The sequence below is a fragment of the Phragmites australis genome, chromosome 4 (assembly GCF_958298935.1).
Source record: "Phragmites australis chromosome 4, lpPhrAust1.1, whole genome shotgun sequence".
Classification (NCBI taxonomy): domain Eukaryota; kingdom Viridiplantae; phylum Streptophyta; class Magnoliopsida; order Poales; family Poaceae; genus Phragmites; species Phragmites australis.
The window spans coordinates 35,625,058-35,643,870 of NC_084924.1; the positions used below are offsets into that span (position 1 = coordinate 35,625,058).

General features: G+C 39.4%; 1 protein-coding gene across 1 annotated transcript; it reads right to left on the bottom strand.

Annotated features, from left to right (window-relative positions):
- Positions 1-3,787: 3,787 nt before the first annotated feature.
- Positions 3,788-7,985, bottom strand: LOC133916244 (DEAD-box ATP-dependent RNA helicase 24). The gene is made up of 5 exons (XM_062359838.1): positions 7,344-7,985; positions 4,937-6,165; positions 4,704-4,740; positions 4,188-4,611; positions 3,788-4,064 (listed from the first exon to the last, which is right to left on the bottom strand). The coding sequence occupies exons 1-5, from the start codon at positions 7,912-7,914 to the stop codon at positions 4,013-4,015; spliced, it is 2,313 nt and encodes a 770-aa protein (XP_062215822.1). The 5' UTR covers positions 7,915-7,985; the 3' UTR covers positions 3,788-4,012.
- Positions 7,986-18,813: the final 10,828 nt, after the last annotated feature.

The window sequence follows — 18,813 nt, forward strand, 5'->3', positions numbered from 1 at the left end:
AGCAAATTAGATCATACTAGCAACTCATTTTAGTTGGTTTGATCTAAAAAAACATGCACCAATATTTAACTAAAAATCTCTAAAGAAGTCTACTTCTAGCTATTTTTAATATCTCAAATAAATTCTCAAAAACCTAAAAAATTCACTAATATTCTTCTCGTGTGATATACTAATTTTTAAAAACTATTACCAGCCCTATGTTACTTGTTAAAAACTATTTCTTTCTAATACTCTATTTATTTATTTATTATTTTATATGATATTCTCGGACATAGACTCACTATTTGTGTGACGGAACAAAGTGCAACATCAAAAGATAAAAGATAATGAGTCAACGTCACATACGGCTCATGTGTGAAGGTGAATCACCGCTATTGCCATTTATACGTTCTCTTATGAATTCCAACTCAACAATAATGATAACAAACAATAATACGGGACCTGACAATCCAAACACAACGGATGCGGCGTAGCATACCTCCGAGGCAGTTTATGCGTGGTAGTCTTAACAAAGACTGGTTGTCTATTGGTATGTAATCTATGTCGCTTAGCTCTATAATATACATATACTACTTTTGTATCTATTCACTCACTTTTACTTCATTTTACTTCACCCTGTAACAGATACGGAAAAATATTTTGACTGTTTTTTAACTCATGCACCTAATTTCAGACAATATTACCATATACGTACTCCTCGGATATTATCTCTTGTGCACTGACTAAAAAGTTCGACAGATGCATGGACTGTAGAGGCGCCAATTAACCTAGTTAAAATCATGGAGCAAGACGTTACTCTCATACGCGAGGTTCCAACTGATCATGGCTCTGGATGTGATACCACGCTTGGACACCGCCCAGGAGTCCAGGGCGCTGTCAGCAGGGGAGCAACTATTACGGGCCCAATTAAAGAAGCGTGTCTTGGGCCTGGTGATTATCGAAAGAGTGCAAAAGAAGCAGGCCTCAAGAGTACCTTAGAGACCCAAACACAAGATTCTTCCACTAAAAGGTTAAAAGTAAAATTAATAAATCTACAATTATTTTAGTATATATTATAAAAAACTATAATTTTTAATGTCTATTTCAAAAAACTTCAATTATTTTAACACATATTATAAAAAAATACGTCTTTCTCATCGTAAACCCACCTGTCATCATCTGTTGAGAGATGATGACATGTAGACCTACGGTAGGAAAGTTATAGTTTTTTTTAATATATATCAAAATAGTTGTAGGTTTTTAAAATGTATATCAGAAGTTGTAGTTTTTTATAATATATATTAAAATTGTTATAAGTTATTAAAATTTACTCAAAAATTAATGCAAGGAGACGGAAGAACCACATTCGAAGGCTACAGCACGATAATGGGTGCTCCGCCTCGCACGAAGAACAAGCGGCAGTGGTGCAAGATTACTTCATGAGGACCATGCCTCACCCGCCCAATCATGCTTACGACCTAGCTGGGACCTTCTAAATCTGCCTGGTTGTGATCTTCAATCGACGGATGCTCCTTACACCGAGCAATAAATCCAGAAGGCCATCAACCAGTTGCCCTCATACAAGGCCCCAGGGCAGATGGTTTGACTGGATTTTCTACAAAAAAAAAAAAAAAAAGTGTTGGAGTATTATTAAGTGGACATTGTGGCGGTTGTACATGCATTCTACAGTCTCTGTGGCTCTAGCATGCACCTACTGAACACGGCAAACATTGTTTTGCTACCAAAGGAGGAGGGAGCGAATAGAATTGTAGAGTTCAAGCCAATTAGCCTAATACACTCCATAGTAAAGATCATTTTCAAAATACTAGCTCTCCGACTTGCCTCTCATATGAACAACTTAGTTTTCTGGTGTTAAAGTGCTTTCATCAAGCACCGGAGCATCACGACAACTTCATGACGGTTAGAAACACGACTAGATGCCTCTACCAGAACTCAACACCCTCATTGTTACTCAAGCTTAACATCATTAAGGTCTTTGACTCTGTCCGATGAGAGTACCTCCTTGCATTGCTGCAACATCGCGGCTTCTCAGTACGCGTGAGGTGATTTGATTGCATTGCTTCTCACAACATCCTCCTCTAGGATCCTCCTCAACAGAATCTTGAACCTACCCATTCGTCATGGATAAGGGCTCAGACAGGGGGGACCCACTTTCCCGTTGCTTTTTGTATTAGCCATTCACCCTCTGCACCTTCTGCTTGATCTGGCAGTGGAGACCGGCTTGTTCAGTCGTCTCAGAGGGTCTATCTTTAGAGTTAGCATCTCCATATATGCAGATGATGTGGTTCTTTTCATCACCCCAAAAAGAAACGAGGTCTCATGCTTCGGCCAGAATCTTAAACATGTTCAGAGATGCACGAACCTGCGAACAAACTTCCAAAAATAGATGGTCGTGCCAATTAGAGGTGAACACCTTCGGCTTCATGAGATTCTCTCAAATTTACCGGCTGTTCAGATTTACTTAGGATTGCCGCTCATCGTGAAGGGACTGCTACTTTCGCAAGGGTGCTGAGACTCCTATCATCGTGAAGGGACTGCTACTTTCGCAAGGGTGCTGAGACTCCTATGGTTATGGCAACAATGGATGGCAGATCACAAGTCCTAGGTAGGAGCAAGCATTCCATGCAACAAACTAGGCAGGCTTCTCTTTGCAGTTTCGACCAAAATAACCGTGGAAAAAGGGGGAAAAAAAATCCTTTTTTGGCATTCGTCGTGGCCGAGTGGGCAACGTCCAAAAGATGTTGCTCCAAAGGTCTCTCAGCGTCAATGTGAAGCGTCAAACCTGAGAGAGGCCATCACAATAGCGCTTGGCTACACAACCAAAACATCGGGCCACACAACACTCCTCAGTTCTTTGCTGAGTTCGTGCACCTTTGGTCCGAGCTCCGAAATATGCAATTTAACCGCAACGTTCAAGATTGAATCACATGGAAATTCACAGAGCACGGTGGATACACGTCAGTGTCGGCGTACAATGCACAATTCCTGGACTCCATTGACACAAATCTCCACTCCCTAGTTTGGAAAACTTAGCACCCCCAAAATGCAAGTTATTTGCCTGACTTGCCAGCCAGAACAAGCTCTGGACCTCAGATAGACTTGCCTCCAGAACATGGCCGCACTCCCAACGCGCATGCTATGTCGAACGAGCCCTGAGACATGTCACCACTTATTTGCATAATGCAGATTTATCAAAGGTGTTGGGGCTTTTATCGTAGTATCCATCAGTGGCCACCGACCGATTGTATCCATCAGTGGTGGACTAACATGGCGCTAGCATCAAACACCCCTAAGCAAGGATTGAAGTCTACCAAACAACCCTTTCAGTGGCCAAAAAAATCAAAGACAAGGCTTCATCGTGGGAGTTTGCGGAAGCACGGCGCCTAGGGCATCTTATTCGGTAAGAATAGGAGCTTGCATTTTTTTTCCCCTTAGATCTATACCTTTTTTTACTTTTACCCATTTATTTTGTCCCATTTATTAATATAATCGGCAACTCTCATACCGTTATTTAGAAAAATAGTAAGAGATATGAACACCCGATGGATAGAGTAAACTTCGTCCAAAGAAAGCTATTAAATCTTTGTTGAACGTGCATGTAGCCAAAAAGAACAAAGATTTAGACCAGGAACTATGCAAGAGCATGGGCGTGATGGATGGATCATCCAACCACGTGGCTTTATTACTTACTGTGCTAATCCATTGCGTCGTGATTAAGCATGAAAATCCTGTTCTTCGATTGTACAACATCTGACGTGTCAGGTATCCTTGTCACACATCCAATCCAGAGCAGCAGAAAGACTGCACGTTGCAGTTCGGTGATCTTAACTGTGGAAACCGCCACGCGACCCAACAGCCAGAGGCAGCAAAAGTACTTGAAAGCATAGAAGACTAACTAGAAACAACATTTATCATTCACATCATGTAATCTATAGTCTACATCAATATGCAAGGGGGAAAATATAACAATTTGGGGGGAAATATCACAATTTGGTACATCGGCTGGCAGGGCCTAGCGATCCCAACCTGACGGCCGTTTTCTCTCCCTCGAACGATCCCGTGTACTGCAGTTCATACAAAATTGACTTTAGAAAACTGGATACAGAACAATGACACAAGATAATAACGGATCGATCAGCAGGCAGGAAATGATTCTGCAATGGCATATGATGAGCTAAGCCACCTACCTTTCTGGATTTGGGTTCCCATTTTCGTTGGTATTTCCAGCAGGCCGAGATGCAGGGACAAATGAGGGGGCTGGCTGGGCTGGCTGTGCTGGCCGGGATGCGTATATGTCTCCTCCTATGGAGCCACCAGAAACAAAACCGCGAAGTGCTGGTCTTACAAATGAAGGTGCACTGCTGGTTGGTGTATTCGAAGATCCAGAGACAAAGCTGCTCTTAAATTGCTGCATCATTCCCGTCTTCAATGAATTTACAGCAGCAGACCTTGGGGCCGGTACGTGTGATCCGGATTCAGCATTGTAACCTATGCCAAGGCCAAAATCAACCCCACGCACACCACGCCCACGCCCGCCGCTGCCGCTGCCGCTGCCGCCACCACCACCACCACCACCACCACCACCTTTTCCTTTGCCACCTTTCTTTCCACCTGGTCACCGTAACTATTTGTTAGTACAATACGTTTCCATAAAGGTTTCATCCAGATCAACTGTTGGCTATTGTGTAACAAACAGGACTGACCTTTTCTGGAGTCCCGTTTTGCTCTGAATCTTCCATCCTGCAATTCAAATCGCATTGTTTTAGAAAATGGGATTGTTTCAATGCAAGAGCGAGTAGGTAAATTAAAATGATATAAGCTACATTGCTGCAAAAAGTCCAGTTTGCATATCACTGTATTCAGCTAAAAATTCAATGAAGTCTGGAGTTCACTCTGGACTGCAAGACAGAACATCAATAACTTAACAGAAACTAACCTTCATAGCCAGATCCATGAGCTCATTGGGTACATCCTGACCAGCGGCAATCAAACTATGTACCAATTCACCTGCGAAGCGTGCCTCCTTCTGAGTAATCAGAGTATATGCAGTACCATCTTTATCACCAGCACGGCCAGTTCTTCCGATCCGGTGAATATGCATATCCATTTCTTTCGCAATATCAAAGTTAACAACTGTCTTAATTGATTTTATGTCCAGACCTCGTGCCGCAACATCAGTTGCAACAAGAACATGGTATATCCCAGATTTGAATTTCTGTAGTGTCTCCATGCGAGAAGCTTGATCCTTGTCACCGTGAAGTGCTGCGATTCTAAATCCTCTCTGATTCAACTCTTTCTCAATCTCATCCACTCTAGCCTTCTTAGATGCAAATACAAGCACATCTCCATCATCGATCATCCCAGGCAATTTCTCCAAAAGCCAAGGCATTTTCTCGGCATCAGAAGGGAGTACATTCACAACTTGTTTAATGTCTTCATTAGCACTGCCAACTTGACCAACTGTCACTCTAATAGGATCAGTTAAATTTTCTCTAGCCAAACGTTCCACTTTGTATGGCATTGTTGCAGAGAAAAGCAAGGTTTGCCGGTCTGGTCTAATTTGGCCAACAATGGATCTTATTTGTGGCTCAAATCCAAGATCAAACATGCGATCAGCTTCATCAAGAACCAGATAGGTTGCCCTAAACATATTCAATGCCTTCATCTTCAACAAGTCTATCAATCTCCCTGGGGTTGCAATGACTACTTCGCAACCTGCTTTCAGTTCTTTAAACTGATCAAATTTTGAAACCCCACCATACACAGCAGCAACTCGAAGGTTGTAAGGCTTTGCGAATTTCTTAGCTTCGAGATATATCTGATGTGCCAATTCTCTTGTTGGAGCACATATGACTCCTATTGGGCCTTCTTCTTTCTCAAGCTCAGGCTGATCCATAATGTGAACAATCATAGGGAGTACAAAAGCTGCAGTTTTACCTGAACCAGTTTTTGCAATACCAATGATATCTCTACCTGAAAGTACAATAGGTAAAGCCTGGCACTGAATTGTCGTTGGCTTTTCATAACCTTGTTTGGCAATAGCATTCATTAATGGTACAGGAAACCCACAATCCTCAAAGTTTTTTATTGGCCTTGGCACATCAAAACCCGAAACCCGAATTGCCAAACTTTTCATATAATCAGCCACCTCTTGCTCACTCATGCCTACAGGAGCAAGGTAAGATTTCATTTCAATACATTACTCATATCACAGAGAATGAGAAACAGCAATCTGTAGATGGTGTGATCAATTGTGTAGCATGCTGGTTGTTACCACATCAATCATGAAGAAAAATAATTGCAATACCAGTTGCATTGATTTAGTAATACAAAGAGACTTCGTACAGTAATTAATTTAGGAAGGTACGAAGAACAGGAAACAAAAGCAACACAACCAGCTGAAATTTTGCTCCTTCCTTTCCAATGGACTCTGTCAAGTTCTATACCAAAGCAGGAAATGAAAGTAATTGAGCCTACGACTGATGTCCGCACGGATGGTAATAAAGTCAGAAACTCAGAACTGGTGGGGAAATCATCCAGAAAATGCTTCCATTGAGAACCAAAGAAAGAAAATTCAAAACCCCCAAAAAGAATTGGCAAAAAAAATGATGGAAGGCATATAGCACCAAGGTTCCGTAATTCCTCTACTTGAATCCATGCTGTGAAATGGACCGGTAATTCATCTAGTGTCATCTAGTTATTGCGTTATTGTGTAATAAGCTCAGGAACAATAAGGATACCTGTCATTTCTATATAAAGTTGAGTGGCCATATCAATCTTGGAATTGAGCTAGAGCCTAGACAAGCCTTATATCCATTTGGAAACTGGAACACTAATTAATCAGAAACTAAACATTAGCTACAGCCCATGACAGTAACAACATACCGTATAGTAAAACTAATGCATTGCATCACAGAGTCCAGGCAATAATTGCAAAAACACTTTGTCAAGTTCAGATGCATCAGAATTGCAAGAAAGTGATAACCTAGCTCATGACATCTAAAAGGGAAAAAAGTAGAGGTATGCATCCTGATCTCCAAGACACAAACTATAAGTACACCATAAAAATAAGAGCAAACCCGGAACTGAGCATGATTTCACTTCGAAATTGAGACAACAAAAATTGAGATAGAATCATTGTGACATCCATCAAAATCGATTATGCTTGCTTCATCACACATTTTAGTTTAGAGCACTGGCCAGATGTCCTATGCAAATTTAAACAGTTCAACGGTGTACGCTACAAGAATATGTATGCAGAACTAAAGAGTTTCATAAATACATATGCTGAACTAAAGAGTTTCATAAGTTCAGCTAAGAATGCTAGGTCCCAAGTGCTTCACCTGAAATCGACAGCTTCTCCTCGTAGAAATCTTTGTTGAAGGCGTCGTACTCGATGGTTGAATGGTCGAGCGGCGGAATGGGCTCGATCTTCTTCTTGTCCACGACTATGGGGTTGTCGTCGGAGTCGTATTCCATCATGCCGGCGTCGACGGCCTTGGCGGCGGCGTATACCTCCTCGTCGGAGTCGTACCCGGCGCGCATGGCGTCGGCGGCGAGCACGAGCCCGGCGTCCTTCTTGGCCCGCAGGAAGCTCTCGACGGGGTCGTCCTTATCGTCGTCGGAATCCGCGCGGCGGAGCGCCTCGGGCTTGGGCGGAGGAAGCGGCGCGCGGATCTCCTGCTGGATCTCCGCCATGAAGGCGTCGAGCGGGTCGATCTCCTCCTCATCCTCCGCGTTTCCGCCTCCTGCGACGGCAGGGGCTTCTGAGGGGGCGTCGTCGGAGAAGGCGATGTCGTCGAGGTCGGGGTCGTCGGTGGGGCGGTAGAGCCGCGGAGCGGGCTGCGAGCGCTCGAAGCTGTAGGAGGTGGGCCGCGGGATGCTGAACCCCTCGAGCTTCGGCCGCTTCGACATGGCGCCGGCGGGCGAGCTAGGGTTTCCGCGGGAGGGGGGGGGGGGGTGGAGGAGGAAAACGTAGGCAGTGGAGACAATTGGCGCCGCTCGGCTTGTTGGCTCGGTCGCGGACTCGTCTCTCCGGGTAGCGTGGGCCGGTTGCCCGTGGCTTGGATGGGCGACGGGTAGATGGACCAGATTCAAGGGTCTCGTGTCGGTGAATCGGCTGGTATTCGCTGTGTTGTGGATTTGATCAAGCCTGGTGTTGAGTTCAGGTCCGGATCTTCGCCATAGTTTCTGGACTTTTTATTTATATATTTTTTATTTCTGAAATTCGTAAAAATATGCGCTTATTTTGAAAATTGATATAAATGTACTCATATCGCTGTTGAACGGGCGATAGGTCCAGATGGCACGTCATGGACAAGACCGATACTTGCCACTCGTTGAACCTTGAACCCTTGAACATGGCCCACTCAAAAGGAGTTATTTCCTCACGTGGCTTGTAGTACGGGCTACAGGTATTATCTTTTATTTAATGGATGATAATAGTATATTTATATCAATATTTCAAAATAAATGTATGTTTTTGTAAAATTCAAAAATAAAAAATATATAAATAAAAATTTTGTAGTGTCGGTGCCAAACAAATTGTCCATTATAATTGCGGCAAAGTTACCAACACAAATGACAATTTGGTCCCACTGACTGAAAAGTTTAGCACGTTAGCTAACCAGATACTTGCCACAGCCGTTTAAAGATTTCATCTTCCACGAGAAATTAAATGAAAAAATCTTGTAGCTCCTTCGTCTATATAGACAAAGTTGAATCCGCCGCGTGGCGAGCAAGAATATGTGTAGCCATATTTGCTTCTCAAAGTCAATGTGTGAAGGCTGCCTTGGCGAGATAACCTACAACCGTTCTGCATGTTTCAACAAAATAATCTCCCGAAGATTGAGAGCTTCACGTTCATTCTTTGCATTTTATTACTGGAGTTATGTTAGGTAAAGCTTTAAAATTAGTGATAACTTTACCAAACAATAGTATGTAGATTTCAGCTCTCAGAGTAGAAGCGATTCTCTGAAATAAATTAGATGATGACAGCTTAAAGAACATCTTTATTTGATTCACTTCCTTCATATAATTATTTTCTTTATAAAATTTATCATAGAAAATCATTTTCAAGTACATAATTATTTTTTTCCATAAAATTACTTCTCATAGAAAATTTACATAAAAAGAGCTCTATCAAACATGCTCATATACACCTAGGTTTTTATGGCTATTCGATTACACCCCTATGAACGACCAAAAGGATGCCATTTAGACGGTTGTTCAAACTTACTGAATGAAATGTATCACCAAACCACCTATATCCGAACCAGTTCTTGTATGGTTTTTATCAGGGTTCATAAATGCGACGGGTAGAAATGCGACCCATACGCATTCTTGAATTGTGCAAAATGAGCAAAATTTGAATGAAAATTTAAAAAATTCGAACAAATTTTTATGGTCAAACCCAGTTGACCAAGGCAAAAATACTCGAATCGGACTCTCTAAATATGACCGGTTTTCTCGATAATTTGACCTGTTTTGTTGATACTCAATCACATTCATCAAATTTTGATCAATGTCAAAAACCGCTCAAATTCTTCGAAAACCATTCGGTTTTTCCGATTTACCAAGAGCATTTCTCAAATTTCAATGAAGTTCAATAAAAAAAACCAAAAACTAGCTCAACCTTATAAAATCAATTACTAATTAATTTGAGCTTCAAATCAAGTGAAATAAATGTTTTAGTTTCCTTGTAACATGATCTATATGATAAAAATATTTGTACTCATGAAAAGGTTAAATATTTTTTATGAGAAAATGTATTTTTTAAAACTATTTAAATGCATAGTTAATTCTTTGCTAATCTAAAAATCATGAAACTAATTTTGTTAGTCGTATTACATGATCATATGTCTTTTAAAAATACATAAACCGATGAAATAGTTATTGTAATATGCAGGATTGTGTAAATGCGTTGCAACTAAATTAATTCATAACTAACCCATCACACCTCCAACATTAGTGAAACTATTTTTATTAGTTTACTTATACTATTATTTATGTAGGAAAAATAATGATAAATATAAAAAATTTAATTACAGTGTTGTTTCTTAACATGTTCACTTTATGCTGGTGAACTTTGTAAAAATTATAGAGAAATTAATAAAACTCTAAATGAAGTGAAACGAATCCTCTTAAGATACGTCATAAAAATATGTGTATTTGTATGTTAAGCATTTTCACGTGATGGACCAAATCATCATGTTCATACGGTATATTTTAGTATTTTTCTTTTTTTTACTTCTCCATATAAAATATGATGTTAAAGATATTATTTTTGAATTTTTTTCATAGAAGGTCTTAGAATTGTTTCTAGTATTTTTTAAAAAAATATATTTTTGAATTTTTTTAATTCAAATTTTTAAATCCGCTCTATTTAAGAATTTGATGCATCTCTAATTGGTCAAATTTCATAAATTTTAATCGATATTCGTCGTATTTGTGAACTCTGTGTTGGGTCCGAGTGCAAAGTGAGGCACAAAGCTAGGATCAGGGGTGGTCCTTTCCAGGCAACTTTTGTTTTATTTGATAGGGTGAGCTACTGACCAAGGTTCACGTTACCGGCGGTAACTGAAATCTTGCGGTAACCATAGTTACTGGTCAAAAATTCAAAAAAAAATTAGAGAAAATTCATTCGGCAAAATTTAAATTTTTGCGAAAAAATCGTGTTTTTCTCTCTCGGTAACCGCTCGGTTTTGGTCGGTTACCGAGCGGTTTTATCGCATTTTTGATTTGGTCAGTTACCGAGCGGTTTGGGTCGGTAACCGCTCGGTTTTCTCGATTTATCAAGCGGTTTTATCGAATTTCAGCGCAGTTCAACAAAAAACCTAAAAAAAGGCTCAATCTTGTAAAATCAATAACTAATTCATCTGAGCTTCAAATCAAGTGAAACAAATTTTTTTGGCTTCCTTGTAACATGATCTACATGATAAAAGTATTTGATACTCATAAAAAAGTTCAAAATTTTCTGTGAGAAATTTTATTTGTTAAACCAAGTTAAATACATAGTTTACTCTTTGCTAATCCAAAAATCATGAAACTAATTTTGTTAGTCTTCTTACATGATCCTATATCTTTTAAAAATACATGAACTCATGAATTAGTTATTGTAATATGAATGATTGTGTAAATGTGTTGTGACTAGATTAATTCATAACTGACCCATCGCACCTCAAACATTAGTAAAACCACTTTCATTAGCTTATTTATACTATGATTTACATAGAAAAAATAATATTAGAGATGAAAACGTTAATTACAGTGCTGTTTTTTAACATATTCACTTTATGCTTGTGAACTTTGTAAAAATCATAGAGAATTTAATAAAACTCTAAATAAAGTGAAATCAATTTTAAAGATTCTCTTGAAATACGTTTTATACAAGAAAATATGTGTTTGCATGTTACACTTTTCCTTAACATGAGTTAATAACTGAGCCGCACGCTTCAATTTTTTTTCATTTTTTTCAAACTTTCTCCCTATAGAATATGATGCAAAAGACATTATTTTTGAAAAAAAAAATCACATAAGGTCTTAGAATTGTGTCTAGTTTTTTTAAAGATGTTTTTTGAATTTTTTTTGAATTTTTTTATGTTTTCGAATTTTTTGAATTCAAATTTCGGTTACCGTTCGATTTCTGAAACCGGACCGGACCGAGAAGGTCGGTAATCGCGATTTTTTGGCGGTTACCAACAGTTTTTTTAACCCTGCTACTGACTAACAACTAACGTTTAATCCATCTGAAAAGACTTCACGTATCATCAATACACACGAATAACTTTGCCTTCTAAGAGTACGGCCAACCGTTTCTCTTCGTGATCCAGATTTCCGTTATGAAGGATTTTTTGTTTTTTTATATTCTAACAGTTTTTCTTTACGATTTTTGTCACGAAGGGATTCTCAAGATCATTCCCTTCAGAACGAGATTCTCTCTCTTTTTTCTTCGCGATTCACTTCGAAAGGAAACTGTTAAAGATGAGAGAAAATTAAAAAAAAAGAACGGAAAAGAGAATCGAAAAGGAAACGAAATGAAGAAAATATAGTTAGGGATGATCTTAGACTTGAATCAAATGTCTAAGATTGTGACCAGAACCAGAAGTCAAGGACGTACTTTTGTTTATGAGGTTTGCATGCCAAGAACGACAAAGTTAAGAAATAGTACTTTATTTTAGGTATATGGGTTAAGAATATAGAGTCATTATTATTTATATATAGGTTTTTAAGTTTTTATCTTGTATGGTCTCGTGTAATCTACATATTGCCAAGTATAATCAATGGCAGATATAGAAACAAAAAACCTATAGGTGTATATATTCTACAACCGGCTGCAAACAAGTTCAATTTCAAACATAAAAATCATTATATTAGAAGCTCAATAAAACTAAGTTTGAAATTAGACTACTTAGTATAACCTGTTCAAATCAGAGTATCAAGTGGTCTTAAATGAAATCGAAATGCAAAATAGCAAAACAAAATTGCAATTTCACTAACCTTAAGAAAACGGCTTGCTCTATAAATGTCACCACATAATTATTTCAAGAGAAGAATATTTTTTTCATAAAACTTATAACATAGGTGTTCTTTCAACAATTGTAGTAGCCATTGGTAGAAGCAATATGTCGAATATCTAACTATAGAGTATATGCGTATAAGTAGTATATTATATATAGACAGGACATGTACAACACATATTAGACAGCTCCAGATATCACGAAACCGAATCAGCAGTACTTGATACACTCGAAATCACGAAAGTACATATTAGGAAGATCTAGATTGGTAACCCAACTCAGAATGATCAGTATCCAAAACAGATCTATCGACTACGGCTAGATAGGAATCGGTACCTCACCTTATATAAGGCGGAAAGGATGGGGGAAAGGAGGAGGAGATAGGCAAACATCAAGATCCTAACAAAGAAGCTACTCGGTAACTTTAGCCCTATGTTAGATTAGATCTGATCTACTCCTAGTAATAGTCTTAGCCACATCACTTATACTCGAGATCATCAATATACAACAGCAACACCCCCACAGGACGTAGCATATTACTCTAATCAGAGGTCTAAACCTGTATACAACGTGTGTATCGTCTCGTGATTAATCCCTGCACTTGAATGAACCCAGTCAATTTATGGACATATTGTCGGAAACTAATCATCGACAGTTGGCACGCTAGGTAGGGGTCTTCTTCTGTTTTGTAGGATTAATCATGCCTCGGGCTCACCTTTGCGTCTGATTCTCCGACACCGGCATCTACGACCACTTCAAGTCGACGGCAGAAGGAGATCACCTTAGTATTTAGCCACCTTGCTCTCGAATTATCAATGAAGAAGAAGCTAGTGAGCTAGAATTCGAGAACCCTTGGGCTTGGTATGATGAAGCCCAAACAGCGGCTGAGGGTCCCTCTCATGCTCAAGATGATGAGTAGACCGACAACGACGAGAAGATAGAAGAAGCAGAAGCAAGCTCTTCGAACAATGGCAATGAAAACGGATCCAATGATGGTGGCGATGATGACTTTGAAGAGGACAGCGGCTAAATCTTTCTTCTGTTTCTCTTTCTTTTTGGTGCTTGATGCCAAAGGGGGAGAGAAATCCTATGTGTCCTGTCTATCTTCATTCTTAAATCCTTCATCGTTTCCGTTGGATAATTGAGACATATGTAATCATTGTATTGAACTATATGTGATGTGCTTGTAGTTGAACCTTTTAAATTTGTAAGACTATATTTGTGCTAGTGTGATGCAATGAGTTGGTTGATGTAATGTTTGTTTCTCTCTTTCTTAGATTTTGTGATATATCCTGTCATATGCATCACAAATATAAATGTTCACTCACTTTGCACCCCACGAATTCTAAGATATAGGGGGAACTCTTACAAAAATTCTTTAAATATGTGCATTTGATCTCAATTTCTTATTTCAAGACAATGCATACATTTAGAGGGAGCTCACCATATACCTTAAATTTCAAAACCTTTAAATTCTATTATCCTTTATAAGCTTTAATCGGGTTGTCATCAATTACCAAAAAGGAGGAGATTAAAAGTTCATCTAGGCCCCTTATGGGTTTTGGCTAATTGATGACAAACGATTAAGGGACTAATGGGTTTATCAAGTTTATGAACAGGTTTTAGTCCCATTTAAAAAGGTTAAAAGAAGTCAATGTCACTCAAAAAGAAAGGAGAAGCGGCATGAAGAAACTCATAGAGTTCAATTCCTTTTAATTTTGAATTTGAGTTTTAGAAATATCGTACTATAAAGAGGGATGCTTTTTGTAGTCTTGGTAGTGTCTTAATGCTCAAAGTATTTTGTGAAAACCAATTTTGAGAGACACCATCACTCACGAACACTGAGAAAATAGGGCAGAGTTGTTTGAGCCCGGAGTCTTCGGGTTGGTCCGGAAACTCTAGATTCTGTTAGGTGCCCCGGAGTAACCGAGTGAGACTCCGAGAGAGAGTCTCGGTTTGGCTTTGATTTTGAGCCCGGATACTCCAGACTGTGCAAGTGTTCCAGAGTCTTCGAGTGAGACTCCGAGAGAGAGTCTCGGTTTTGCTTTAAAGTCTGAGCCCGGAGTCTCCGGGTTAGTTCGGATACTCCGGATGCTGTTAGTGTCTCGGAGTCTCCGAGTGAGACTCTGAGAAAGGCTCTCGGTTAGCCAAGGTTTTTTAGCCGGAGTCTCCAAGTTGGTCTGGAGTCTCCGAGTCCTAATGCTTCCGGACCTTCTGGCCATCCTCTGAACTAGTATTCTAGCCGGTTTTTCTCAAAGTGTTACCCAGAGTCTCCGGGTGAATCCGGATACTCTGGGTTAGTGTAACGGCTAGTTCTGACATGTTAAGTGTGTGAGTTTCTGTGCTACTCGAAGACTCCGGATGAACCCGGATACTCCGAGTATGTCGAAATAGTACAGTAACGGCTAGTTTTTAGGGAAAATGTATAAATACCTCTTCACTCCTCTTTCATTTATTGATGTTGAACCACCAGTAAACAAACACTCTCTAGAGCATTCAAGAGTCCTCCCAAACCCCTCTAGTGCTTAATCTTTGCTAAGATTTGTGAGTTTGGTTTGGGGAGTGAGGTTTGGAGCAAGAGAGCAACAAAAAAATCTTTGAGCATTTTGAGTTCATGCCAAGCTGTGATTTGCGTTTTTTTTTTCTCTTGAAGCCTTGTGCTTCTAGACGGCAAGAGGTCACCCGTAGAGCACCCAATCGTTGTGGAGTGTCACGGAAAGTTTGTATCACCCGAATTGAGTAAGAACCCTAGTTCGATCTTTGTGGTCGCTTGGGTGAGGATAGGGTTGAAAAAGACCCGGCTCTTTGTGAGCTCCTCAACGGAGACATATGCATTTCTTTATGAGGTGGCCGAACTTCAGAAACAAATCTTGTCTCTATTTAATTTCTTGCAAATTATTCATTCAAATTGTTATTTGAGGATTTGCCTCAATATTGTTGCTTGTGAGTATTTGAGTGCAGGATTATTGTTGAAAGGAACATATCCATCTTATAGAGACAGTGGTAACCCGTATATTTTAGTAGATTCACTTAAACTTACTTTGATTTCGAGTTCTGTATAGTCTGGATAATCCGGGTGAACTCGGATATCTGGATTGAGCCGGAGTCTCCGGACACTGTCTGATCCGCTGCTGAGTTTTAAATTTCAGAAATGACTATTCACCCCCCTCTAGTCGACATCAGGGATTTTCAATTAGTATCAGTGCCTAACCTTCTACAAGGCTTAACCGCTTAGAGGAATTAAAGATGTCGGCATTCGGAGAGAGAAACCCGATAAGTCCTAAAGGTGAAATCTCGCCGACTCGTCCATCTTGGCATAAGGAATTTGTTTAAACTCTTAAAGGGGAGCACATCCTAGGACTAACAAATATTTTTTTTTGAGAAAGATAGGATTTGAAGTGCTTTTCAAGCGGGAAAACAAATTGGAGCTTCTCACCCCACTAAAAATGTGATGACAACAACAAGGCCTTTGGAACTCCTCCAGATGGATCTATTTGGACCAATTGCCTACATAAGTATTGGCGGTAACAAATATGGCTTCGTAATTGTTGATGATTATTCTTATTTCACTTGGGTATTATTTTTGCATGACAAAAGTGAAACACAAGCCATATTCAAGAAATTTGTGAAGAGATCTCAAAATGAATTCGATGTGAAGATCAAGAGAGTGAGAAGTGACAATGGAAGCAAATTCAAGAACACTCAAATTGAAGAATTTCTTAATGAAGAAGGAATAAAGTATGAATTCTCAACACCCTACTCCCCTCAACAAAATGGGGTTGTCGAGAGGAAAAAGAGTACTCTCATAGAGTCGGCAAGAACCATGCTTAATGAATACAAGATAGCGGATCAATTTTGGACGGAGGCCGTCAACATCACTTTTCACAAGATCTTGAAGAAGACCACCTACGAACTCCTAACCGGTAACAAACCAAATGTATCCTACTTTAGAGTTTTTGGTAAAAAAATATTTTATTCTTAATAAGAAAGCAAAAAGTTCTAAATTTGCCCCTAAAATAGATGAAGGTTTTATGCTTAGTTATGGATCAAATGCCTACGCCTATCGTGTTTTCAACAATACCTCCGGTTGTGTTGAAATTGCATGAGACGTGACATTGAATGAATCTAATGGCTCCCAAGTGGAGCAAGTTGATCCTAATATTTTAGGTAATGAAGAAATTCCAAACGAAGCAATAAAGAAGATGACAATTAGAGAAATCAAGCCCCAAGAATCACAAGAGCAACATGTGACGAATATTGACCCAAGTCAACCGTCTTCATCAATTCAAGTAGAGCCATCGACATCAACTTCTATGCAAGATCAAAATTAAGAACAGGGTCAAAATCAAGCTCATGATGATTTTAACAAGTTTTTGATGATGAAGGAGAAGACATTCAACTCCAATCTCAAGTGCCACACCCAAGAGTTCATCAAAGTATCTAAAGAGATCACCCCGTGGATAACATACTTGTGATATACAAAATGGAGTAACCACTCGTTCTAGAATTGCAAATTTTTTTGTGAATATTACTCTTTTGTTTCCTCCTTGGAACCATTGAAGGTGGAAGACGCACTTAGAGATCCGGATTGAGTGAGGCTATGCAAGAAGAATTGAATAATTTCAAGATGAATGAAGTTTGGACATTGGTGGAAAGACCAAACCAAAATGTAATTGGCACTAAATGAGTCTTCCGCAACAAACAAGATGAGAACAGATCGTGACAAGAAACAAAGCAAGATTGGTTGCTCAAGGCTTCATGCAACTAGAAGGTTTGAATTTTGGTGATACTTATGCTCCCGTAGCTAGGCTTGAATTAATTCATATATTACTTGCCTATGCTACTCACTATGATTTTAAGCTATATCAAATAGACGTGAAGAGCGCTTTCCTAAATAGACCAATCTCCGAATTGGTGTATGTAGAGCAACCTCCTGGATTTGAAGATCCCAAATATCCTCATCATGTGTATAAACTTCATAAGGCACTCTATGGGTTTAAGCAAGCAACTAGAGCATGGTATGAATGCCTTAAGAATTTTCTCATCAAGAAAGGCTGTGAAATAGGCAAAGCCGATTATACTCTTTTCACTAAAAATGTCGATAATGATTGATTTGTTTGCCAAATATATGTCAATGACATTATATTTGGTTCTACTAACAAAATATTTTGTGAAGAGTTTAGTAGGATTATGAACAGGAGGTTCGAGATGTCAATGAAGGGTGAACTAAAGTTCTTACTAGGATTTCAAATCAAACAACTAAAGGAAGAAACTTTTATTTGTCAAACGAAGTATATCAAGGACATGCTTAAGAAGTTTGATATGGAGAATGCCAAGCCCATCAAGACTCCAATGCAATCAAATGGGCATTTCAACATAAATGAAGAAGGCAAGACCGTGGATCAAAAGATATATCGTTCTATAATTGGTTCTTTACTTTACTTTTGTGTATCTAGGCCCAATATAATACTTAGTGTGTGCATGTGTGCAAAATTTCAAGTCGGTCCAAAAGAGTGTCATTTAATGGCTGTTAAGAGAATTCTTAGATATTTAGTTCATACTCCATACCTTGGCTTATGATACCCCAAAGGTTCATCCTTCGAACTTATCAGCTATTTGGACTCTGATTATGCCAGTTGTAAAGTGGATAGGAAGAGTAGATCTGGGACTTGCCAATTCTTGGGTAGGTCCTTGGTATTTGGGTCATTAAAAAAACAAAATTTCGTAGCACTATCCACCGCCGAAGCCGAGTATGTTGCTGCGGGCGCTTGTTGTGCTCAACTACTTTGGATGAGGCAAACTTTGAGAGATTACGGCTACAATATGACCAAAGTTCCACTTTTGTGTGACAATGAGAGTGTCGTCAAAATAGCCAATAACCCCGTACAACACTCAAGAACCAAACACATAGAGATTACGGCTACAACATGACTCTCAGTGCGGGCGTGTTGAGAGCTCCTGTCCATAGAAGGCGACGGACCTCTCTTGCGCTTCTTCTCCTTCTGGTGGTTCTTGAGCTTAAACTCCACCGTGAGAGATGTGCTTACTAACTTGTTGAAGGCGGTGAACTCATGTGCGGATAGCCGGTCTTGCATCTTCGAGTTGAGGCCATTAACAAAGCGGTATTGTTTCCTCTCGTCGATGCTGACCTCATCCTGAGCATACCATGCAAGGTGGTTGAACACCTGCACGTACTTCATCACTGATTTACCTCCTTGCTTGAGGTCCATGAATTCCTTTCTTTTGATCTTCATAAGACCCTTAGGAATATGGAAATCCCAAAATGCCTGGCGGA

What these genes read in the sequence shown, in the direction of transcription:
- LOC133916244 (XM_062359838.1), bottom strand. Translation starts at nt 7,914, where the DNA reads ATGTCGAAGCGGCCGAAGCTCGAGGGGTTCAGCATCCCGCGGCCCACC. An exon ending in GGAGAAGCTGTCGATTTCAG is followed by an intron (nt 6,166 to 7,343) that starts GTGAAGCACTTG and finishes TTGCTCCTGTAG; the next exon opens with GCATGAGTGAGCAAGAGGTG. An exon ending in AAAACGGGACTCCAGAAAAG is followed by an intron (nt 4,612 to 4,703) that starts GTCAGTCCTGTT and finishes TACGGTGACCAG; the next exon opens with GTGGAAAGAAAGGTGGCAAA.